The 20,573-nt window shown below is 47.7% G+C and overlaps 1 protein-coding gene across 2 annotated transcripts; it reads right to left on the bottom strand.

The window, feature by feature from the left end:
• Positions 1-259: 259 nt before the first annotated feature.
• On the bottom strand, positions 260-10,598 carry Kdf1 (keratinocyte differentiation factor 1). Of its 2 annotated transcripts, none has more exons than XM_046469199.2 (4): positions 10,465-10,598; positions 3,317-4,384; positions 2,734-2,808; positions 260-2,271 (listed from the first exon to the last, which is right to left on the bottom strand). In XM_046469199.2, exons 2-4 carry the CDS (start codon positions 4,350-4,352, stop codon positions 2,189-2,191), a joined length of 1,194 nt encoding a protein of 397 aa, XP_046325155.1. In that variant the 5' UTR covers positions 4,353-4,384; positions 10,465-10,598; the 3' UTR covers positions 260-2,188. The 2 variants fall into 2 exon arrangements, with proteins under 2 accessions (XP_046325155.1, XP_058427015.1); XM_058571032.1 differs by lacking the exon at positions 10,465-10,598 and adding an exon at positions 9,927-10,241.
• Positions 10,599-20,573: the final 9,975 nt, after the last annotated feature.

Below are 20,573 nucleotides of genomic sequence, written 5' to 3'. Positions count from 1 at the left end.
CCTTCTGGCCTTTCCCTGGAGCAGGCCTCTTGGCTGCTGCTGGGAGATAGGGTTTTGGCTTTTAGCCCAGATTCTGCCATGTGACCTAGGGCAAGTCCTTGCCCTTCATGGGGCCTCAATTTCTCCTCCTTTCTTGGAGGATTAGGACAAGGTTTTTAGTCTGTATGGCTCCAAGCAAAGGAGAGTTTTTCTGGCTACAGAGCAGGACGTATGTCAGATTCTCAAAGGAGCCCATGAACCAGCAAAGATTAAGGCCAGCTGGACTTAATTGATTTTATTTTCATCTCTGAGGGTCCCTCCACCACCCCCAGCCCTGAATCAAGTATTTTTCCAATTCTGAACTGTTTCCCAGGGCAAAAGAGCAACAAGGCCTTGGTGACACTGCCTATCTCAGGTGAGGGAGATGGGATCACCCATGCCTTAGATTTGTTCTGTGTAGTACAGGGACCTGCCCTAAAGTACAGGGTAAAGTCTGGTAAGGCCCCACTGTTTTTGTCTCTCATCTGGACATGTGCAATGTTTAAGGCCTCAGAGCCAGCCCCCAGGCAGTAACAGAGCTGAGGACATGTTACCTCTGTCCAGCCCCAGGACCTTTAACTGGCCCTGCCCTGCTTCTGCCAGAGGGTAGAGGTCATTGCAGGCACCATAGAGGTTACTGCAGCACTTACCTTTGTCTCTTTCCCAAATTTGATAAATCCTGTTTTAGGGGAATGCAGATGATAGTTCACAAGGCTGTTTACCAGAAAAAGGTGCTTTACGGCTGAGGCTGGAGTGGAGGGACTGGTGTCACTCTCCTACTGTGGTGCTCTGTAGTTGGTTGGATGGAAATCAAACCCAGGGAGGACCTGACTACTAGACAAATGCTGCCACTGAGCTACACACACCCCAGCCTGGTTTTATTCTCAGGCCTTGACCTAGATGGGACAACAGAGCCTAAGGAAAGGGCCCAGTTAGATTGCAGTAGCTACAACTGGGCCCCATGGTCATAGCCCTAGGGGAGTATCCTGTGTATCTAATAGGAAACTGGACAAACAAGTAGTTTGTCTAGTCACTTTCCAAAGGGTGCCCATGGGGACATAAAAAGGGCTGCAGATAAAGGGGTAGGAATGGAAGACCATGAACATCTTCCAGCTTGTTTATTAGTTGAAGATGGGTTGGTGGACCTGCCCCAGTCTCTGCTGAAAGGGTCCTATTAGACAAGCCTGTTTGAGGAGCAGTGAAGGATAGGCTGGATGCTGGTGCCCAAGCAAGGGGAACCTCCAGCTGTCCCAAGGTTAGCTTCCAGGTCCAGAGCCGCAGTTACCACCTCTGTGACCCACTAATTCCTTGACTTTTCAACCCCAGGTTCCCTTATACTCTAGGGTTGCTAGAAAGGCCAAGGTAACTGAAAACCACTGTGCTGTTAGCACAGGGAAGAGGTGGAGGGGACCAGCAGGGTTAAGCTGGGTGGGGGCTGCTGACAAATGATCAGGGATTTTGGGGGGGGGGGGACTGGGATGGCTGACAGGCCAGCCTGCAGGCAGTGGACAGGGGGAGCAGCGATGGTGTCAACAAGCATCCCTAGAACTGAGAAGTCCAAAAGCTATTCAGGTACCACACTGTTCTTGGAACACAGGCAGTATTGCTCCACATCATGACCTCAACTCTGCCACACAGCCCAGCCTCATACCCATGTCCTGTCTCCTGGGCAGCCATTAGGCAAGGCAAAGCAGGCAGAAAGGACTATGTTGTAGCCCAGATTATAAGATAGGAGTCCATTACCTTTGTACTTTCAACTGTGGTTGTTAGCTAGAACAAACTGCTCAACAGCATAAAGTGAAGTGGGCACTGCCCACCCACAACTCAATCTACTTAAGCTTCAAGTTTGCAATGATGACTACTTGGGGTGACATTACAAGGACAGAGTTGGGATTCAGTCCTGGAAGATAACTTTAAGTCTTTGTTTTCCATGATCGATCCACAGAAAGGAATAGGTCCAGGCAGGGGTCAGGCCAGCTGGGGATGTGGGCACTTTGGCCCTGTGAAATGCACATGGTCCAGGAAGCAGTCAGTGAAGGCAGGAAGAGCTAGAGTGGGCACTGCTTCTGGCCTCACAGTCCAGCCTCCCTCAAAGAAGGTCCTGATGCCTCTTTATTTTGTAGGCTACGTTGCTCCCAAGAAGGGTTGTGCCTGCTGTACCCAGCAGGGATTAGCAGTACACCTGGAGCAGGGGTGCCCCTGAGGAGTCTGTGTCAGTGCCCTGGAAGGCCGAGTCATGGCTGGCTGGGTACCCTGGTGGGAGGAGGAAACAGGCTGAGAGAGGGGAAAGAGTTCATCCAGGGCCCACTGCCAGGGAGAAGCCTGATGAGAGGGAACAGAGCAGGGCTTGAGCCTGGTCAAGTCACTCAGCTTGAGTGACTTTTTTTTTTTTAATTTTAAACATCTGAATCCTAGCCTCCTTCTCCCAGGGGGTTGTTGTGAAGGCCCAGAAGACAGTAGAACCACACAGGGTGCCTTTGTAACAGAAGGCTGAAGACTGGAATTGGGATTGGGTCCCTTCTAGCCCATGTTTTCTGAGCACCTCTTATTTGAAGCCAGTTTATAAGACTGGGATGAGTTTATGGCTGCTCAGCCCCTTTGTCCCTTTCTGACCTTATCCTCCCCATCCCAAAAAGTAGCTGGGAAAGGGGCATGTGAGGGGCCCCTAGGATAGTTCCCCCACCCTCTGCATTCCTTGTGGGATCAGGACCACACCTGGGGTTCCATATGGCCTCAGCTTGCGGGCGATGGCATCTGCTGTTGTCTCCTGGGAGATCTGCACTGTCAGTTCTAGGAAGGGAATATAAGGGAGCAGTGATCATTTCACATTCTTTTATCCTCACCCCCTAATTCAGTTTGCTGCCTAATGAGGGGTCACTCATCCCTGGGTAGGGCTAGAGGAATAATGCTTAAAAACAAGGACACAGATAAACTGCATGTGTGCCTGTCAGTTGCTGTGGTAGATGGGCAGGTGGGTCTTTTGGTTAGGCCAGGCTATGTTAGAGGTTCAAGTTCATATGGGCCCCAGGCTAGGTCTGGAAGCTACTCAGGCAAGTAGTAGTGGAGGAGCCTATTAGGTCAAATTGTTGTCTGGGTGGGTCATTGCACTTCTGGGACAGAGCAATGACCCAAGAGCATGCTCCTCTCAGCCTTTCTCAGATCTCACTGGGAAGGGCCAGAGTGGGAGCTGGGGAATGGAATGCACGGGAGAAAGGAGGACCCACAATAGCCCAAGACCCCAGTCCAGCCCCTCCTTTGGCCAGAGCCTTCCTTACTCTGACTCTCTGGTCCCACCTACCATCCTGGCTGAGACCTGAGCCCACCATAGTCTCATGGCCACTGTCAGGGGCAGCAGTTGGGGCTGCAGCCCGGGTGGAGCGCCCCTCTGAGGTCTGTGGGCGGGCGCGGCTCTTTCGGGTACTAATGCGAATAATGCCGCGCACCAGGCGGCCCTCGGCGTCCTGCTCGTCCAGATGGTAGTCCTGAGTGATGCTGCTGATCAGGTCCGAGATCTTACTGGTCTTCTCCAGGAACACCGTGTCCGACGTGCATTTGGCCAGCTCGTCGATCTGGTGTACGCTGAACAGCTCGGTCAACTTCTTGAATATGAGCACGTCGATTTCCCGGCTCGACATGGAGCCACTGCCCATCTCCGGCAGGTCCAGGTCCGACTCGTGGAAAGAGTAGTACTCCTCTGAGCCTCGGGGACTGCTGGCAAGGGTGCTCGGCAGGCTGTGCCGCGTGGGAGGGGGCTGGGCCAGTGGCTCCTTGCAGCAGGAGTCCGAGTCCGGAGCTGGGGAGGTGGTGCTGCGGTAGGGGTACACAGGGACGCCTTTGAGCTTGACATCAGGGTAGCTGAAGCTGCTGCCCACCGCAGACTTGAGCCGCTGGCCATCCCGGCGGCTAGGGGGTGGGCGGTCGGGGCTGGGGGGTACTCCATTGTGCTCCTTGGCCCAGCTGGCTTCAGCAGCCTCCTCAGTGGAGTCCCCAGCAGACAAGCAGGGGCTACAGCCCCGCACACAGGCCCCGCAGCGCTGGAGGCAATCCCGGCAGCGGCGGAAGCAGAAAGCAGCCCGACACCAGTCCCACCCCCAGGGGCGCCAGAGCAGGCAGCAGGCTGGGGGCTCGGTGGCCGGCTCTGCAGAGCCGGAGATGAAGGTAATGCTCTCTGGCCCATGGTGGCCAGGGTCCTTGGGGTCTGGCCTCCGGGTGCGGCGGCCTGGTGGGTGCTGGGGTGTTTCATTATACGCCTCCAAGCATAGCTCTGTTGGCTGCTCCCAGGGTCCCAAGCGAGGTGGCCCAGATGATGGGCGGGGCTGTCCTGGCCGGGGCATGGCTCACTGCATGGTCTCCTGCAGCCAGGTACCTGCCGGGAGAAGCCAGGAAGAAGTCAGGACGGGAGGTCAGGGACAAGCTCCGGCCGTCCTAAAGAGAATAGACTTCTGAGAGGCCAAGTGTGCCCATTAACCATCTGTTTGTGCTCTTCTCTCCCCAAAGAGAAACTTTTTTGGTCTGACCCAAATTTCAAAAATCTCCTGGGACTTCACACCCACCGAATGACTACTTAAACTAAACAAACAACGGGGGGGGGGGGGGGGGGGCTGAGGTTGGGGCTCAGTGGTAGAGTAGCATGCATGAGGCACTGGGTTCAATCCTCAGAACCACATAAATGTAAAATAAAGATATTGTGTCCACCTAAAACTAAGAAATAAAATAAATATTAAAAAAATAAACTAAACAAACAACAAAAACCCAGAAAACAAGTGTTAGCAGGATGTAGAGCAGAGTCCTGTGTGTTGCTAGTGACAGCAAAAATGGCCAAGTACTGTAGGAAACAGTATGGAGTTCCTTAAAAAATTAAACATAAGTGCTAAGGACATAGGTCAGTGATAGAGCATTCAATCCAGCATTCATGGGTTCCATCCCTGGCACTGAAAAAAAATATTATTTTATAAAACACAATTACCATATATACCAGCAATTCCAGTTTTGGGCATACCCGCAAAACTTGAAAATGGTCTTGAATATCTATTTGTATATAATGCTCCCAACAGCATTATTCACAGTAGCCATGAAGTGAAAACAATCCAAAATGTTCCATCAGTGAATGAATGGCTAAAGAAAATGTGGTCTATGCAGACAATGGAATATTATATGGCTTTAAAAGGAATGAAATTTGGGCTGGGATTGTGGTAGAGAACTTGCCTAACATATGTGAGGCACAGGGTTTGATCCTCAACACCACATAAAATAAATAAATAAAATAAAGATATTGTGTCTATCTACAGCTAAAAATTTTTTTAAAAGGAATGAAATTCTGATAATACTACAAAATGCTTAACCCTTGTAGACATTATACTAAGTGATATAAGCCAGAAAGCAAAGAATAAATATTGTATTGCACTACTTAAATATATCAAATAGTTGGGGACAGTGGTGCATACCTATATCCCAGCTACTCAAGAGGCTGAGGCAAGAGGATCACAAACTCCATGCCAGCCTCAGTAACTTAGCAAGATCCTGTCTCACAATAAAGAATAAAAATGGTTGGAATTACAGTTTGGTGGTAGAGCATCCCTAAATTAAATTCCTAGTACTGCAAAAATAAATAAATTAATTAATATCCAGAACAACTAAATTCATAGAGACAGAAAGTATAATGGTGGTTGCTAGGAGCTGGGGCAGAGGGAATGGGGAATTAGGGTTGAATAGGTAGACTTTCATCCGGGGATGATGAAATTTTGGAGATGGATGGTGGTGATAGTTGTGTAAGAATGTGATTGTACTTAATATCATAGAACTGTAAGCTTAAAAGTATTTTTAAAAGCTGGGCACAATGGCGCACACCTGTAATCCCAGTGACTCAAGAGGCTGAGGCAGAAAGATCGTGAGTTCAAAGCCAGCTCAGCAACGTAGTGAGGTGCTAGGTAACTCAGTGAGACTCTGTCTCTATAAATAAAATATAAAAAGGGCTGGGGATGTGGCTCAGGGGTTAAGTGTCCCCGGGTTCAATCCCTGGTACAAAAAAAAAAAAAGTGGTTAAAAAATATTAAAATGATAATTTTAATGTATATTTTACCACAAAACAGAAAGATTTCTCAGGCTCTCACTTTATGAGAAATGGACTCCTTGGTTCCTTCCTACTGTTGGAAAGCGTGGCACAGAGCTGCTGAAGGACTCAAGAAATGCCTTTCTATCCACGTGCTATGAAACCTGATCACTAGCACTTTCCCTTCCTTCTTTTTGTCCTTCATATCAGACATGGGAATGTAATAGGTCCCCTGTCTGACTCAGCTGCTCTCCTAAACAATATTTAACACCAAGAAGTTTTGCTCCCTCTGATTAGAAAAAACTGAGACACAAAATACATCTTCATTCTCTTTCTGACTTGGTTGCTAGGAGGCTCAGAGCTAAGACTTTATTCACTTATAAATACTGAGCCTGGCTCTGTCAGGCACTGTAGAAGATTAATGAACTATAGACCCTGTACTTGGTGATTCACACATGCTTTTTGTAGAAAAACAGATTCTTAAAAGCCTGTAAGGTAGAAGATATAAGATATAATGAGGCATTATGGGAATAAATAGCTGCCTGAGGAAGAATAGGCAGTGGTGTATTTGGGAAGTCTTTTTTTGTAGGGGCTGGGGATCAAATCTAGGGACTCTCTATCACTGAGCTATATGCCCAGCCTTTTCATTTTTTTTTTTTTTAGAGAGAGAGAGAGAGAGAGAGAGAGAGAGAGAGAGAGAGAATATGAGAGAATTTTTTTAATATTTATTTTTTAGTTTTCGGGGGACACAACATCTTTGTTTGTATGTGGTGCTGAGGATCGAACCCGGGCCACACGCATGCCAGGTGAGTGCACTACTGCTTGAGCCACATCCCCAGCCCTCATTTTTTATTTTGGGACAAGGTCTCACTAAGTTGCTGAGGATGGCCTTGAACTTGTGATCCTCCTGCTTTGGCCTCATGAGCCTCTGGGATTACAGGCTTATGCCTCTGTGCCTGGCTTTGGGAGGGTTTTTGATCACATATAAGGATTTGCTGGGCACTAACTGTCCTTAGCCTATATTTTCTGAGATACCATTCTTTATCTTTTTGTCCCTGATTTAATGACACTGGGGTCCTAAAACCTGGTAAAGTGTGAGGAAGAAAGGACTGAGCACCAAGATATCTTTTTTCTAGTTCCATTCTGGCCCTTATGTGTGCCATCAGCAAAACAATGCCATCTCCCTGAACAGGCCCACCATTTTCTCTAACCATTAAGGACCTTTAAGGCTACCTCCTTCCCTACTACTTGCAGCCAATGAAAACTTTGAAAAAAAACAAACAAACCACAAATTAGAGAAATCTGGCAGACACCACTTTAATCAAATGATCAAAGTTAATATAACTAATAATGTGATGAAATGACATCAAGTGCATCCTGATCCTATGCACTAAGAAGGACCCACCACTACAAAGCACACCTGACGAAATGATTATCCTGAATGTGATCACGAGGACACGTAAGACAAGCCCAGTTTGAGAGACATGATAACACATGCTGTGTGATCCTGGATAGAACTGGGGAAAAGGAGGAAAATTTGGAAAACTAGCTAATGTGGATAATTATTGAAATTAGAAAACAGACTAGCTAATGTGGATAATTATTTAATAGTAATATGCCAATATTAAATTTTCTGAATTTGATTGCTATAATTATTTAAGATACTGTTCTTATTCTTAGGCAATATACACTAAAGCACTTAGGGGTTTAGATGCACCTCTGCAACCTAATCTCAAATGGTTCAAACCAACCAACAAAAACCTAGAGCTGGAGGGAGGAATGTTGGACTGTGGAGGGGTGAGGAGGATACAGGAGTTTTTTTTTATTCCTGCAACTCTTCCACTCCATAGGTCACACAGCACTCCTCCTGCATGGACCTGGAGAACCCCTAGTCAGATGGAAACCCCTCCCCACCTCCTTCACCTGGGCTCTGTGGGCTGGGTCAGCCTTGTGCCATCTGTTTTAAGATAAGCCTCTCTCCCCAAGAACCAGGACCCAGAAGGGCAAGAACTGTGTTGGCTCCCTTTCTGTTTCAGCGTGTGGAGCAAGGTCAGGTTCAGAAGGTATTTCAGGGAACAGACACATTTTATGTGACATCAGGGTAGAATTAGGACCACTGGGTAGAAGAAAAAGGCCACAGACTGACCAGAGTGGGCACCAACAATCCAGAGGAGAGGGTATGTGAAATCTCATCTCTGAAATTGTAATAAGTGACTTTAAATTCAGGGGCACCTGATTAAAAATCTTTGCCATGGTTTGAGCAATGTAGGGTTGGGCACAGACTTATTTATTCTCCTTCTCTCTCTCTCTCTCTCTCTTAACCAGGGATTGACCCCAGGTGCTTAACCACTGAGCAACATCCCCAGCCCTATTTTGTATTTTATTTAGAGACAGGGTCTCACTGAGTTGCTCAGTGCTTCGCCATTGCCAAGGTTGGGTTTGACCTCACAATCCACCTGCCTCAGCTTCCAGAGCTGCTGGGATTACAGGCGTGCAACACCATGCTTAACCCATTCACCAAATTTACAAATATTTACTGAAGGCCTACTACATGCCAGACATCGTTCTAAATTCTGTGAATACAGTGATGAAACAGACAAAACTCCCTGCCTTGAGAGTTTAGAGAAAGTGATTATTGATGGCTTACATTGTTCTAACTGCTTTGTCTGTAATAAACCAATTAATTCTGACCACTCTCTTTATGGTATTATATACAGAAGCACAGAAAGGTTAAATAAGTTGTCCATAGCCACACTTTTATTTGTACCCAATTGGCCTGGCCCCAGACTCTCATCCACTTCCATCCCAGTTCTCAAAAGAGGGCTCTTGTTACTTGTAAGGAAAGAGGCACTCAAAGCTACCAGCTCTGTGGACAGCCTGTGTCCCAGGAGGCCCACATGGGGACCCCTGAGTATTCTAGGCTCAGGCCTTCATCTGGAGTGTGGGATGATCTACACTGTTCAACCATACTGAGCTCTGAATGTCTGGATTTGTAAGAGCATCAGGAGTTACTGGTGATGGGCTGGATCACTGTCTCTTTCCCCACCTCCAATCCTTTAGGACTTGCTACTGTTGATTAAATTAATCCAACATATTTATTGTTGGGCCCAGCACTATATTAAATGCTGAGGATATAGCAGTGAATGTTCAGGAACAGGCTCTAGCCCAAGAGGATTTTCACAACTGCCCTGTACTATACCTCCACTTTACAGATCCGAAACCTGAAGCTGAGAGAGGTGAAGTGCCTTGTCACAAGACACCAAGCTGGAAAGGGATGAAGCAGGATTTATGCTATGTTCTGCCAGGCTCTGGAACCCATGCATTTTGCTCTGTGCCATGCACCTCCAGTGGGGTGGGATGATGTGGGGACCAAGACCTGGGGTCAGTGCCTGGCTTCTGTTTCTCCTCCTGAAGTCAGTCTATTTCTTGCAGGGTATATCTTCCTCTCCTTGCTGCTACCCCCCCACACCCCCGTCCCAATCTTAGGAACACTCTCTTGGTTTAGTGAGGGAGGCCTCTATTTTGGTTGGGGGCAAGACTCTTTGGCCTCAGGTTCCTCATCTTTTAAATAAGGAGAGAGAGTACTTTCGTGGCCTTCCTATGAAGAGTCAATGAAACACAGTGTACAGGGGTTTAGCAGAGTGCCTGGCATCTGAGAGGAGCTCAGACACTGAGCATTCCAAGGTACCACAGAGATGATCCCGAGCTCAGCCCACTTCCCACGAATGCTTCGCCTTTCCGCCATCGTCCCCACGAACGGATGCACTTCAGTCCTGGCCCCTCCTCCCAGGGACCCCGGGGCAGTCCAGCCGCAGCAACGTCTGTCCCACCCCCCGACGGGAGGAGCAGCCCCGCTCACCAAACAGCCGTCGGCTCGGGCGGGGGGGGGGGGGCATCCATGCACCTTCAGTGTCCCGCCGCAAAGGAGCAGCCCAAGACTCCCTGTCCGTGGGCGCCTGGTCCTGGGTCAAGGGGAGCCAGACCCTGCGCTGCCCGGGACAGGCGCAGCCTCTTGCCAGCACTGCCCTCGGGGCGAGCGCCATCCCTGCAGCTACATGGCCTCCTCCCGCGGGCAGACGCAGCCGCTCCCGGGTCCTGACACCGGTCCTCGGAGTGAGCTCGGCCCTCGCCCCGACGCCGTTCCCACCCTCGGGCGAGCGCGGCTCCCGCACCCAGTCCCCAGCCCTCGGGCGCGCACGGCCCCCTCGCCCCACTCTGCCTGCCCAGCCCCAACGCCCGCTCAGGCCGCTCCCGGGCCCGGCCCGCGCACCCCGGAAGTGGGAGGGCAGCCCCGGGGGACGGAACCTGGGACCCTCCCCCGTTCTGGCGCAGCCTCGAGGGGCTCCCCCCCTGGCGCCGCCCCAGTTCGCGCCCCCTCGGGCCCGCGCGGGGCTTACCTGTCCCGCCAGGTGAGCGGCCTCCGGCTCAGCGCTTCCCCCGCCCCCTTCGCCGCTCACCTGGGGCGCAGGTGAGCGTCTCGCGGGAGCGCTCCACGGGCCGCCGCTGGGGACACACTTCCTGCCTCCGCGAAGTGCTGCCGCCGTGCACCTGGGCTGAAGCCCCGCCCTGGGGTTTTGGGCGGGCACCTGGGCTGGGCCCCGACGCTCAGCCGGACGGCCTAGCCCGGAGAGTGAGGCCCCGCGGGGGCGGCGGGCGAGTGCTGGGCTCGGGCTCTCCTCCTGTCAATGGGCGGGCGTCCCTGCAGCCTCCCAGCGCCCTTAAGGCTCCAGCTCTAAGGGCATGTCTGGGGAGCCTTCCCGGACTCCTGAGCCTGCCTGTTTTCTGTAATGTGGAACAATTCTCTGAACTTCCCTGCACGGTACTCAGCAGGTTGTTTTCTTGTCTTCTTTTCCCGCTTTTTAGCCTCTGACTTTGAGGACCGGTCTGGTCTTCTATATTCCTGATGTCCCTCACAGGACCTGGCACATTCTATGTTTTCAGCAAATACTCTCCACTGAACAAATGGCTTGACGCCGATTTCCTTAGGCAGAACTAGGGACCTGAGTTTTTTGCCCAGTAGTCAGTTCACCCTCTCATCTGTTCCGGGAAATCTACAGGTGAAGCTCTGCTCCAGAGCTGCCCAAGTAGGATGGAGAGAGCATCAGGCTATGCAGCTCTGAGAGGTACCTCCTGGATCAACAGAGGAAGCCAAAACGGGTTATAATCACTGCCTTCCAAGAGTAGTAAGGGGGTCCCTGAAAGAGGCAAACATCATTGGGTGGCAAGAAGTCAGAATTCACCCTACCCTGGTTTCCTGCTACCCTTAATAACAATAGTGCCAATAAACAAATGACTTAGGGAGCTTTTCCAGGATCTAAGCTAAACTCCCAGCTTGCATAGTATTAATCCTTCCACTAATCTGTGGAATCAGATATTATCAGTCTCATTTTACTGATGTGGAAACTGAGGCTTAGAGAGGGGAAATTATTTGCTCAGGCAGTTGGCACAAACTATTTGACTTTTGAACAAGGCACTTTCCTTCTCTTGTCGAAAAGGGGAAAGAATGGTACCTCTCCCTCCTGGGAGGAATAAAAAACGGATGAACAGTGAGATAAAAGATATGAAAAAGTTCATTGGCTAAGTTAGACATAGGCGTGCAGTTTCCACCAAAGCCTTAACGGCAACCCTTCCAACACATCTCACACACGTTCCCTCCTTGGGCAAGAGGCACATTGTATTCTCATTTGGAGCTGAGAAAATGGGTCTAATCAACTCACAGTGCACATCTGTGTACTCTAAGACCCAGCAAGTGTATTTCTAAGGCACAGCCACAAAAATCTCTTGCAATCAGACACTAGGAGGAAATATGGAAAAGAATGTTAATAAAAACATTGTTCATAGATGGGAGCAGTGTGCAGGTCTGTAATCCCAGTGGCTTGGGAGGCAGAGACAGGAGATTCGGCAGTTCAAAGTCAGCCTCAGCAACTGTGAGGCATTAAGCAACTCAAGTGAGACCCTGTCTCTAAATAAAATACAAAATAGGGCTGAAGATGTGGCTCAGTGGCTGAGTACCCCTGAGTTGAATCCCCTGTACCCGCCCCCCAAAAAAGAAAAGAAATATTGTCCATGGTAGTCCCACATGGAAAACACACAATACTGCTAATGGGAGATAAATGTGGAAAATCAAGCAAAGAAATAATTATACAGCAGTATAAAATGAATGAAAAATAGCAATTTGGATGGATTGGTTAATATAATATGGAGTGGAAAAAGGAGAGTCCCAGGAGATTGCATACAGAATGGGATTGTTTTCATGCAGTTCAAAAATACCTAGAACTGCTGTGTGTAGGCATTATTAGGTTGAATCATGAAATTGCTGTTATTTGACATAAAAAAGTGACATTCATATAGTTCAGTCTAATTTATATGTTAAAAAAAAACTATTAAAACAAGAGCCAGGGTGGGCTGGGCTTGTGGCTTAGCGGTAGAACACTCACCTAGCACGTGCCAGGCCCTGGGTTCGATCTTCAGCACCACATAAAAATAAATAAATAAAATAAAGACATTGTGTCCAACTACAACTAAAAAGTAAATATTAAAAAAAAAAGCGAGGGGATGAGGAACCGAAGATTGAGAATAATTATTACTTAGGAGTAGAGAGGGATAGAGGCGAAGGACAGGAATCCTATAGGCAGACTTCATTGTTAGTAATGGTCTGGGTCTTGAGTAGGGTGGTAGATTAAGGGCTTTTGTTTTATAATGAAAGAAAACAGAAATTTGTGCTCTAGTGCTAAATAATTAAGGGTGCTGTTGCTTGCAAAGTTCTTAAGGTATGCAAACTTGTAAGAATCTCATTTAGGTTTTTTTTCCCTATTCATTTATTTATTCATTTTTTTCTTTTTCTTTAAAAATCAAGGTATTGGCCAGGGGGTATAGCTGGGTGGTACAGCATCTGTCAAATGAGCACCATGCCAAAAAAAAAAAAAATTAAGTCATAATTTGCACAGCAGAATTCACCCTTTTTAGTGTATAGTTCTATGAGTTTTGAAAATTGCATACAATTGCATGACCACAATCAAGATATATTAAGACAAGTGTGGTGGCGCATGCCTGTGATCCCAGCAGCTCAGGAGGCTGAGGCAGGAGGATTGCCAGTTCAAAGCCATCCTCAGCAACTTAGTGAGGCCCTAAGCAAGACCCTGTCTCTAAATAAAATATAAAAATCTGTGGCTCAGTGGCTAAGTGCCCCTGGGTTCAATCCCCAGTATCCCCCCCAAAAAATATAAATCAGTTCCATCTCCCCCCAAAATTTCCTCATACCCCTTTAGAATCAGTCCCTCCTCTCAAACCCAGTCCTTGGTAACCACTGATCTTTTCTTCTGTATCCATAGTTTGTTTTTCTAGAACTTATAAAAATGCACAGTTGTACTACAAAATTCCAATTCAGTGGTCCTTAAAATGCTGTAGATTAGGATTATGACTGAAAAAAAATATTATGACTGAAGCAGCTCAGATCTACTTTATTTACCTAGAAAGAAAAATCAGGACGGAAGAAAGGAAGGGAGGGAAGGTGGAAAAGGGAAGGGAAGGGGAGAATTTTGTCTCTGAACCACTGGCTACCCCTGTGGCATGTAAGGGAACCTTGCTTTAGGGCTCCAGCCCTGCCTCATACCAGTTATGTGGCCTTGGGCAAGCCATTCCCTTCTCTTCATAAAAATAGGGATAATATTTCCCCTATGGGTTATGTGGAGTATTATGCAATAGGCAAATAGCTTTTTTTTTTTTTTTTTTTTTTTTTGGTACTGGGGAATTGACCCCAGAGTACTTTACCACTGAATTACATCCCCAATCCTTTTCGAGACAGAGTCTTGCTAAGCTTCTTAGTGCCTCACAAAGTTGCCCAGGCTGGCCTTGAATTTGCCATCCTTCTGTCTCAGCTCCACAGTCTCTGGGATTACAGGCATGAGCCACTGCACCCAGCTTGGTTAGCTATTATTCCTGATCACGGTCACACTGAAACTACCTCCCTTCTTTTTCCCTATCCCTTTTGAGTGTGGGACACTCAAAAACATTGGGCCCTGTTCCAAGGGCCCTTCCCCCTGTCAAAATACATGTTAAAAAATGTATATTCTAGACACACATCCAAAAGAACTAAAAGCAGGGACCCAAAGGATGTATGTCAGTACTGCAGCATTATTCATAATAGCCAAAAGGTGGAAAAGCCCAAGTGTCCATTAATAGGTGGATGGATTAAAGAAATATGGCCTATACATACAGTGGAATATTATTCAGCCATAAAAAGGAATAAAGGTCTGATGTATGCTATTCTATGAATGAACCTTGAAGACATTATGCTTAGTGAAATAAGCCAGACACAAAGCCAAATGTTGTATGATTTCACTGATCTGAAATATTGTGAATAGTTGATTCACAGATGCAGAAAGATTAGAGGTTATCAGAGGCTGGAGCAAGGGGGGAATGGGAAGTTATTGCCTAATGGGTTCAGAGTTCTGTTTGGGGTGATGAAAAGGTTTTTGAAATAGAGGTGGTGATTGCACAACATTTTGAGTATAATTCATGCTGCTGAATTTATACTTAAAAATGGCTTAAATGGCAAACTTTGTTTTATATAAATACCATAATTTTAGAAACCAAGGCTGGCATGGTGATCAGTCCCTCCTCTCAACCCCAGTCCTCAGTGACCCATGCCAAATCCTGGCTACTCAGGAGGCTGAAACTGGGGGGTCACAAGTTCAAGGCCAGCCTGGGCAACTTAGCAAAACCTTGTCTAAAAACAAAAAAGAAAAATGTTGGGGGCGTTTCTCACAGGCAGAGTACTTGTCTGGCGTGCACAAGGCCCTGAATTTGATCCCCAGTGCCCACACAGATAAAAACTCATATATACAATTTTTACTTGTCAATTAAAACAAACAAACAAACAACAACAACAAAACACCACACTCTTTGAAACTACAACTGGGTGTCTCATTGATCCAGCATTCGGCATGACAAAGGAAAGAGAAGTCTCCTAGGATGGATGAATTTTCCAGATTAATAATCCACCTTTTATTTGATCCTTACAACAATGAGGAGGGCTATCACTTTTACAGGCGGGGAAACTGCAGCCCTTCAAGGTCACGCTGTTTACCCAAGGCTGTGCTCTGGGTGGGTCATGGAGCTGGATGGGAACCCTGTCTCTATCCAGTGCTCCTTACTCCAAGCCACTCAAGCTGTGCTTGGACCTCTTTCTAAACAGATGAGAAGGTTGCCTTTTTTTTACCCCCCTCTGTGATACTGTAGGTGAACCCAAGGCCCCCTGCATGCTACACCCTCTGGGCCACTGAACCACTCCCAACCCAGAGGCCTCCCTTTGTAACCAGAGCTGCCTTGTTGGCCTTGACCTGGGGCCATTGTCCTGACCCTCTGCTTTCATTATTGATGGGACTGCTCCCATTTGATTTTTACTTTTCTGGTCACCTTCCTCTGCCACCATTCAGGCTTTTGGGCTGGTGACAGACTGGGGGTAAGAGGGAGGTATCAAGGATGATTCTGGATTTCTGCCTTGGAGTACAAATTTAGGGTGCAAGAATGCAAACAGTGGGATTTGAGAACTTGTGAGATAGTCAGGCACATCACAGTTGTACTTATGGATGACATTCAGAGTGTTATTTAGAAGGTGCAACAGTGCAGCTTTAGGGCTGGGGAGGAGCAGTGGGCTGGGGAATCTGGATGGTGGTGTGTGGAGCCAGCATCAGGCAGCCAAGGCTTCCCAGGCCTCCCTTCCTCTTGGGTCTGGAACTTGCCTCTGGTGTGCTTCTCTCAAGGGACACTAGGGGGCAGCACACAACAGTGGAAATGGCCAGAACTTCAGTGTCACAGGATCAGAGTTAGAATCCTTAGTGCCAGTGTGAATATAATCTTTTTTACTTTTAATTTTTTTGTGGTACTGGGGATTGAATTTCACACATGCCAGGCAAGCGCTTTACCACTGACTCATATCCCCACACTTTAATTTTTCTTTTATTTTTAAGTTTCCCAGTCTGGCCTCAAACTTGAGATCCTCCTGCCTCAGCCATCTGAGTGGCTGGTATTCTATGTATGCACCACCATGCCAGCTCGAACATAATCTTGGAACTTCAGCATTTCTCATCAAAGATGGTTTTAACATTGAGGCAGGCTAGTACGATGGTGTAGAGTGTGAGCTCTAAAGCCAGAGGGCTTGAAACTCTGCCCCACTTACTTGCCATCTAACTTTAACCAAGTTATTCAATGTCCGTGTGCCTCAGACATCTGTGAAGTGGAGATAGCACACTAGTTTTTCCTTGTCTGTGGCTTCACTTTCCAATTTCAGTTACAGGCAGTCAATCTCAGTCCAAAAATATTAAACAGAAAATTCCAGAAATAGCCGGGGGTGGTGGCTCACTCCTGTAATCCTAGTTTTTGTTTTTGTTTTTAGTATCAGGTATTGAACCCAGGAGTACTTACCCACTGATCCACATCCCCAACTCTTTTTTATATTTTATTTGGAGACAGGGTCTCACTAAGTTGCTTAGGTCCTTGCTAAGTTACTGAGGTTGGCTTTGAACTCGAGATCCTCCTGCCTCAGCCTTTCGAGCCTCTGGATTACAGGCATGTGCCACCCTGCCTGGCTAATCTCAGTGTCTTGGGAGTCTGAGGCAGGAGAATCACAAGTTCAAGGCTAATCTTGGGCAAGACCCTGACTCAAAATAAAAAATGAAAAGTTCTAAGGATGCTGCTCACTGGTAGAGCACCCCTGGGTGCTGAGGAAAAAGAAAGCAAGAAAGTCAGGCAGGCAGGCAGGCTCGCTCCAGAAATGAGCACGTCATAAGTTTTAAGTTGAGTGCTATTTTGAGTAGCATAATCAAGTTTTGTGCTGTTCTGCCCTGGCCTGGGTGGATGCGAATCATCCTGCATGCATTACAGCAGATCCAGGCTCTCTCTGTGCACGAGCTGTCCATGAGTCACCTGGGAATCATCTCAGTTATCACTCAATGGTGGCAGTATCACAGCGTTTCTGTCTAAGTCACCCTTCTTTACTTGATAATGACCTCAAAGGGCAAGAGTAGCAATGCTGGCAATTCGGATATGCCAGACAGAAGCCATAAAGTCCTCCTGTTAAGTGAAAAGATGAAAGTTCTTCCCTTCAGGAGAGAAAAAAGATGGCATGCTGAGATTGCTAAGACTTACAGTATAACAAGATGTATTGAGAGAGACCATATTATGTCATTTTTATGATAGGATATTGTTAAAATTTCCTATTTTATTATTAGTTATTGCTAATCTCTTATTGTGTCTAATTTGTACATTAAACTTTATCATAGGAATGTATGTATCATTCACATAGGGTTCAGTACTATTCAAGGTTTCAGGCGTTTACTTGTGGGGGTTGCTGGTAAGGGAAGAACTCTGTAACAGGTTCACATGGTAATTGCTAAATAGATTTTTTTTTTCTTGTTTTGTTTTGGGTACCTGGAATTGAGTTCAGGGGCACTCAACCACTGAGCCACATCCCCAGCCCTGTTTTGCATTTTATTTAGAGACAAGGTCTCACTGAGTTGCTTAGCACCTTGCTTTTGCTGAGCCTGGCTTTGAACTCTCGATCCTCCTGCCTCAGCCTCCCTCCTGAGCTGCTGGGATTACAGGCATGTGCCACTGCTCCCAGACAGATGTTTACTTTTTATAGCTTTTTTATATTAAACCCTCTGTCTTTCCAACCTCAGCCAATCTGGGGCCAGGACTCTCAAAGGCAAGCCCACTGCCTCTGAGAATAAGCAAGAGAACAAATTACTGTATTACTGACCATCACTGCCTGTTAGGTATAAGCCTTATTCTATTTAATCCTCACAGAAACCCAATGAATGAATCCCAAATACCCATTTTATAGCAAAGGGAACAGAGGTTCAGAGATTTAAGCCACTTGTCCAAGACCCACCGATAGTAAGTGACAGGCCAGGAGAAGCCTAAGTTTATTTGGATTCAGAGTCTGAGCTCTCTAGAGTGGTGTCTATGGGTACCCCAGGAATTGAGTCCTGGAGTGGGGTTAGCCCAAGCCCAGAAGAATGAAGATTCTTCCTCTAGAATTCTCTAACAAATTCCAATTTTGCCTGCTGTTCCTCTCTTTCCCTAGATAGAATTTCCTGGAGTTCTGAATGGAATAAATGGAATGGAACCAGCTGAAAGATGAGCCCAGTGTGGTGAACCTGAGCAGAATGGTCTAAGATAAGGCCAATGGGAAGGTGTGAATTGAGGCTGTCTGGGCTTCTCTGATTGGCCAGGTTGGCTGTACAGGTCATACAATGGGCCAATGGCCATTCAGAGTTGCCTCTCCCTATTGCTTCTCCGGGCCACAGGGTGGCGCCTCCTGAAGGCTAAAGCGAACCAGGGGAGTCTGGCAGTTACCCTGGGAGGTGAGGGCCGCTGAGCTGGGCGGGTGCAGTGGACAGAGGGACGGTGAGAACTCTGTAATCCTGAGGTCTCTGGGATTCTTGGCTGCACTGTTGGGTGGGAAGACCTGGCTCCACCTGAAACTGGGAGACACTGGAGGCTCCCTGGTTTTAGTTTGTGCTGCACCCAGGACCCTGGGCCTGGAGGGAGCTGCAGGTTGAAGAAACATCTTGTACCAGGTCGAAGCAGGGCTGCTTCTTTGGTCCTGAATTTTGTTCCAAACCCTAGTAGGACTATTTCCCACAGTCTTTGTGCTAAAAGGACATTCCTCCCACCGCCTCAATTACTGAGAAACAAGTGTGGCCAAGAAACAAACTTAGTTGCAGTCACATGGTGAATAAGGAATGGGACCCAGTGAAGGTGGACCTTGGCCCTTCTCTTGCTCATGCTCTTCCCCCCATTACCCTGTTCCCTCTCCCACACACAGAGGCATGACTACTGCTGAGTTGCACCCCCAGCCTGAGTGTTCTGATCACTCGCGGGAGCTATAGGAAAGTGAACACCCTCTTTGCTTTCTGCCCACCCCAGCCAATTTCACGTTCTTTCCCCTGATATCTTTCTGGATTGCTCCCAGCTAGACGGCTGTTCCTCTGAGCTAATTTAGAAGTCTGTCTGAGGGCTGGGGATGTGGCTCAAGCGGTAGCGCGCTCGCCTGGCATGCGTGCGGCCCGGGTTCGACCCTCAGCACCACATATAAACAAAGATGTTGTGCCTGCTGAAAACTAAAAATAAATAAATAAATATTTAAAAAAAAAAAAAGAAGTCTGTCTGAGCCTCTGAATGACCTTGATCTCTTCTGCTGCTTTCAGCCTTTAGATGGGAGCTCCCAGAGGGCGGGGCGGACTGGTCTGATCCTTCCCTGAGCCCCCATCATCCAGTTCAGAGAAGGGCTCAAGGGCTACAGCTGGGAGTGTTTGTGGAAGGTCATGGGTGTCATGGGCTCTCACTGCCACCACCTCCACCTCACAAACCACTGATGTGGCAGAAACAGCCCTGGAGTGAGGGCAGAATTGACCTAGGATGGATTTTTGGCCCAACATCTTCCTAACTGTGCAAACTTGGGAAATGATCTCACTTCTCTGAACTTTAGTTTCCTTTTCTGCAAATAGCCTTTTTGAGGAGGGGACAATTAAGCTGAGAACTAAAAGACTCAGATGGAAAAACTGAGAGGAAGAGTCTTCCAGGCAGAGTGAAACAGCTAGTGCAAAGGCCCTGAGGTAGGGATAAGCTCTCTGCATGTTTAGGAAACAGAAAGGGAACCAGTGCTGCTGGAGTATGGTGAGCAAGGCCAGGAGACTTGAGCGAGACTGGAGAAGGCGATGGAGAGACAAGTAGGCAGCGCATCTCATGGGGCTCCAGAGGTCCTGGAATTGGGCTTGTGATCTTAGCGATAAGGGTCTTAAGTAGGGCAGTGGCTTAATCTAATCAAAACCTCAAAAGCTGCACTCTGAATACTGTGTGGTGACTGAGGGGGGGTGAGGCTGGGATCAGAGAGTCCAATGAGGAAACTGTTGCTGTCATCAAGGCAAGAAATGACGGTGCCCAGGGCAGGGTGGGAAGTGGTCATATCCACCACATATTCTGGAAGCAGATGCCACAGGACTGGACATGGAAGGCCAGGGTCTGAAGTGAGAACTCAGATGTCTCTTGTCTCAGTTTCCTGTTGCTGAGAACTAAACTACCCCAAAACTTAGTGACTTAAAACAACCACAATATATTATTATTATTATTATTATTATTATTATTATTATTATTAGTTGTAGATGGACACAATACCATTATTTTATTTTGTTTGTTTATATATGGTGCTGAGGATTGAACCCAGCGCTTCACACTTGCCAGGCAAGAGCTCTACCACCGAGGCACAACCCCAGCCCCAACCACAATATATTATTTCTAACAATTCTGTGCTTCCCCCGGGGCTTGGTGGGTAGTGCTGCTGGTTTCATATGGGATCCCTCATAAGACTGTTTCAACTGGGAGCTTGGCTGGGCCTGGCTGGTTCAAGAGGGCTGCTCTTCCTCCTCAGCCTCTCACCATTCAGAAGTCTGGGTGACCTCCTTTGTAGCTCCTCAGGTGTCTCCAAAGAAGACAAACCCCA

Source organism: Marmota monax, unplaced genomic scaffold (genome assembly GCF_021218885.2).
Source record: "Marmota monax isolate L192 unplaced genomic scaffold, Marmota_monax_Labrador192_F-V1.1 WCK01_AAM20220418_F8-fsc00008, whole genome shotgun sequence".
Taxonomy (NCBI): domain Eukaryota; kingdom Metazoa; phylum Chordata; class Mammalia; order Rodentia; family Sciuridae; genus Marmota; species Marmota monax.
This window is presented reverse-complemented; position numbering and strand designations above follow the sequence as displayed.

Bases quoted from the DNA above. Each gene is read 5' to 3' on its own strand.
- Kdf1 (XM_046469199.2), bottom strand. From the start codon at position 4,352: ATGCCCCGGCCAGGACAGCCCCGCCCATCATCTGGGCCACCTCGCTTG. The intron at 2,809-3,316 runs GTAGGTGGGACC...TTCCCTTCCTAG, and splicing joins CTCAGGTCTCAGCCAGGATG to AACTGACAGTGCAGATCTCC. The intron at 2,272-2,733 runs GTGTGGTCCTGA...TCCTCCCACCAG, and splicing joins GAGGCCATATGGAACCCCAG to GGTACCCAGCCAGCCATGAC.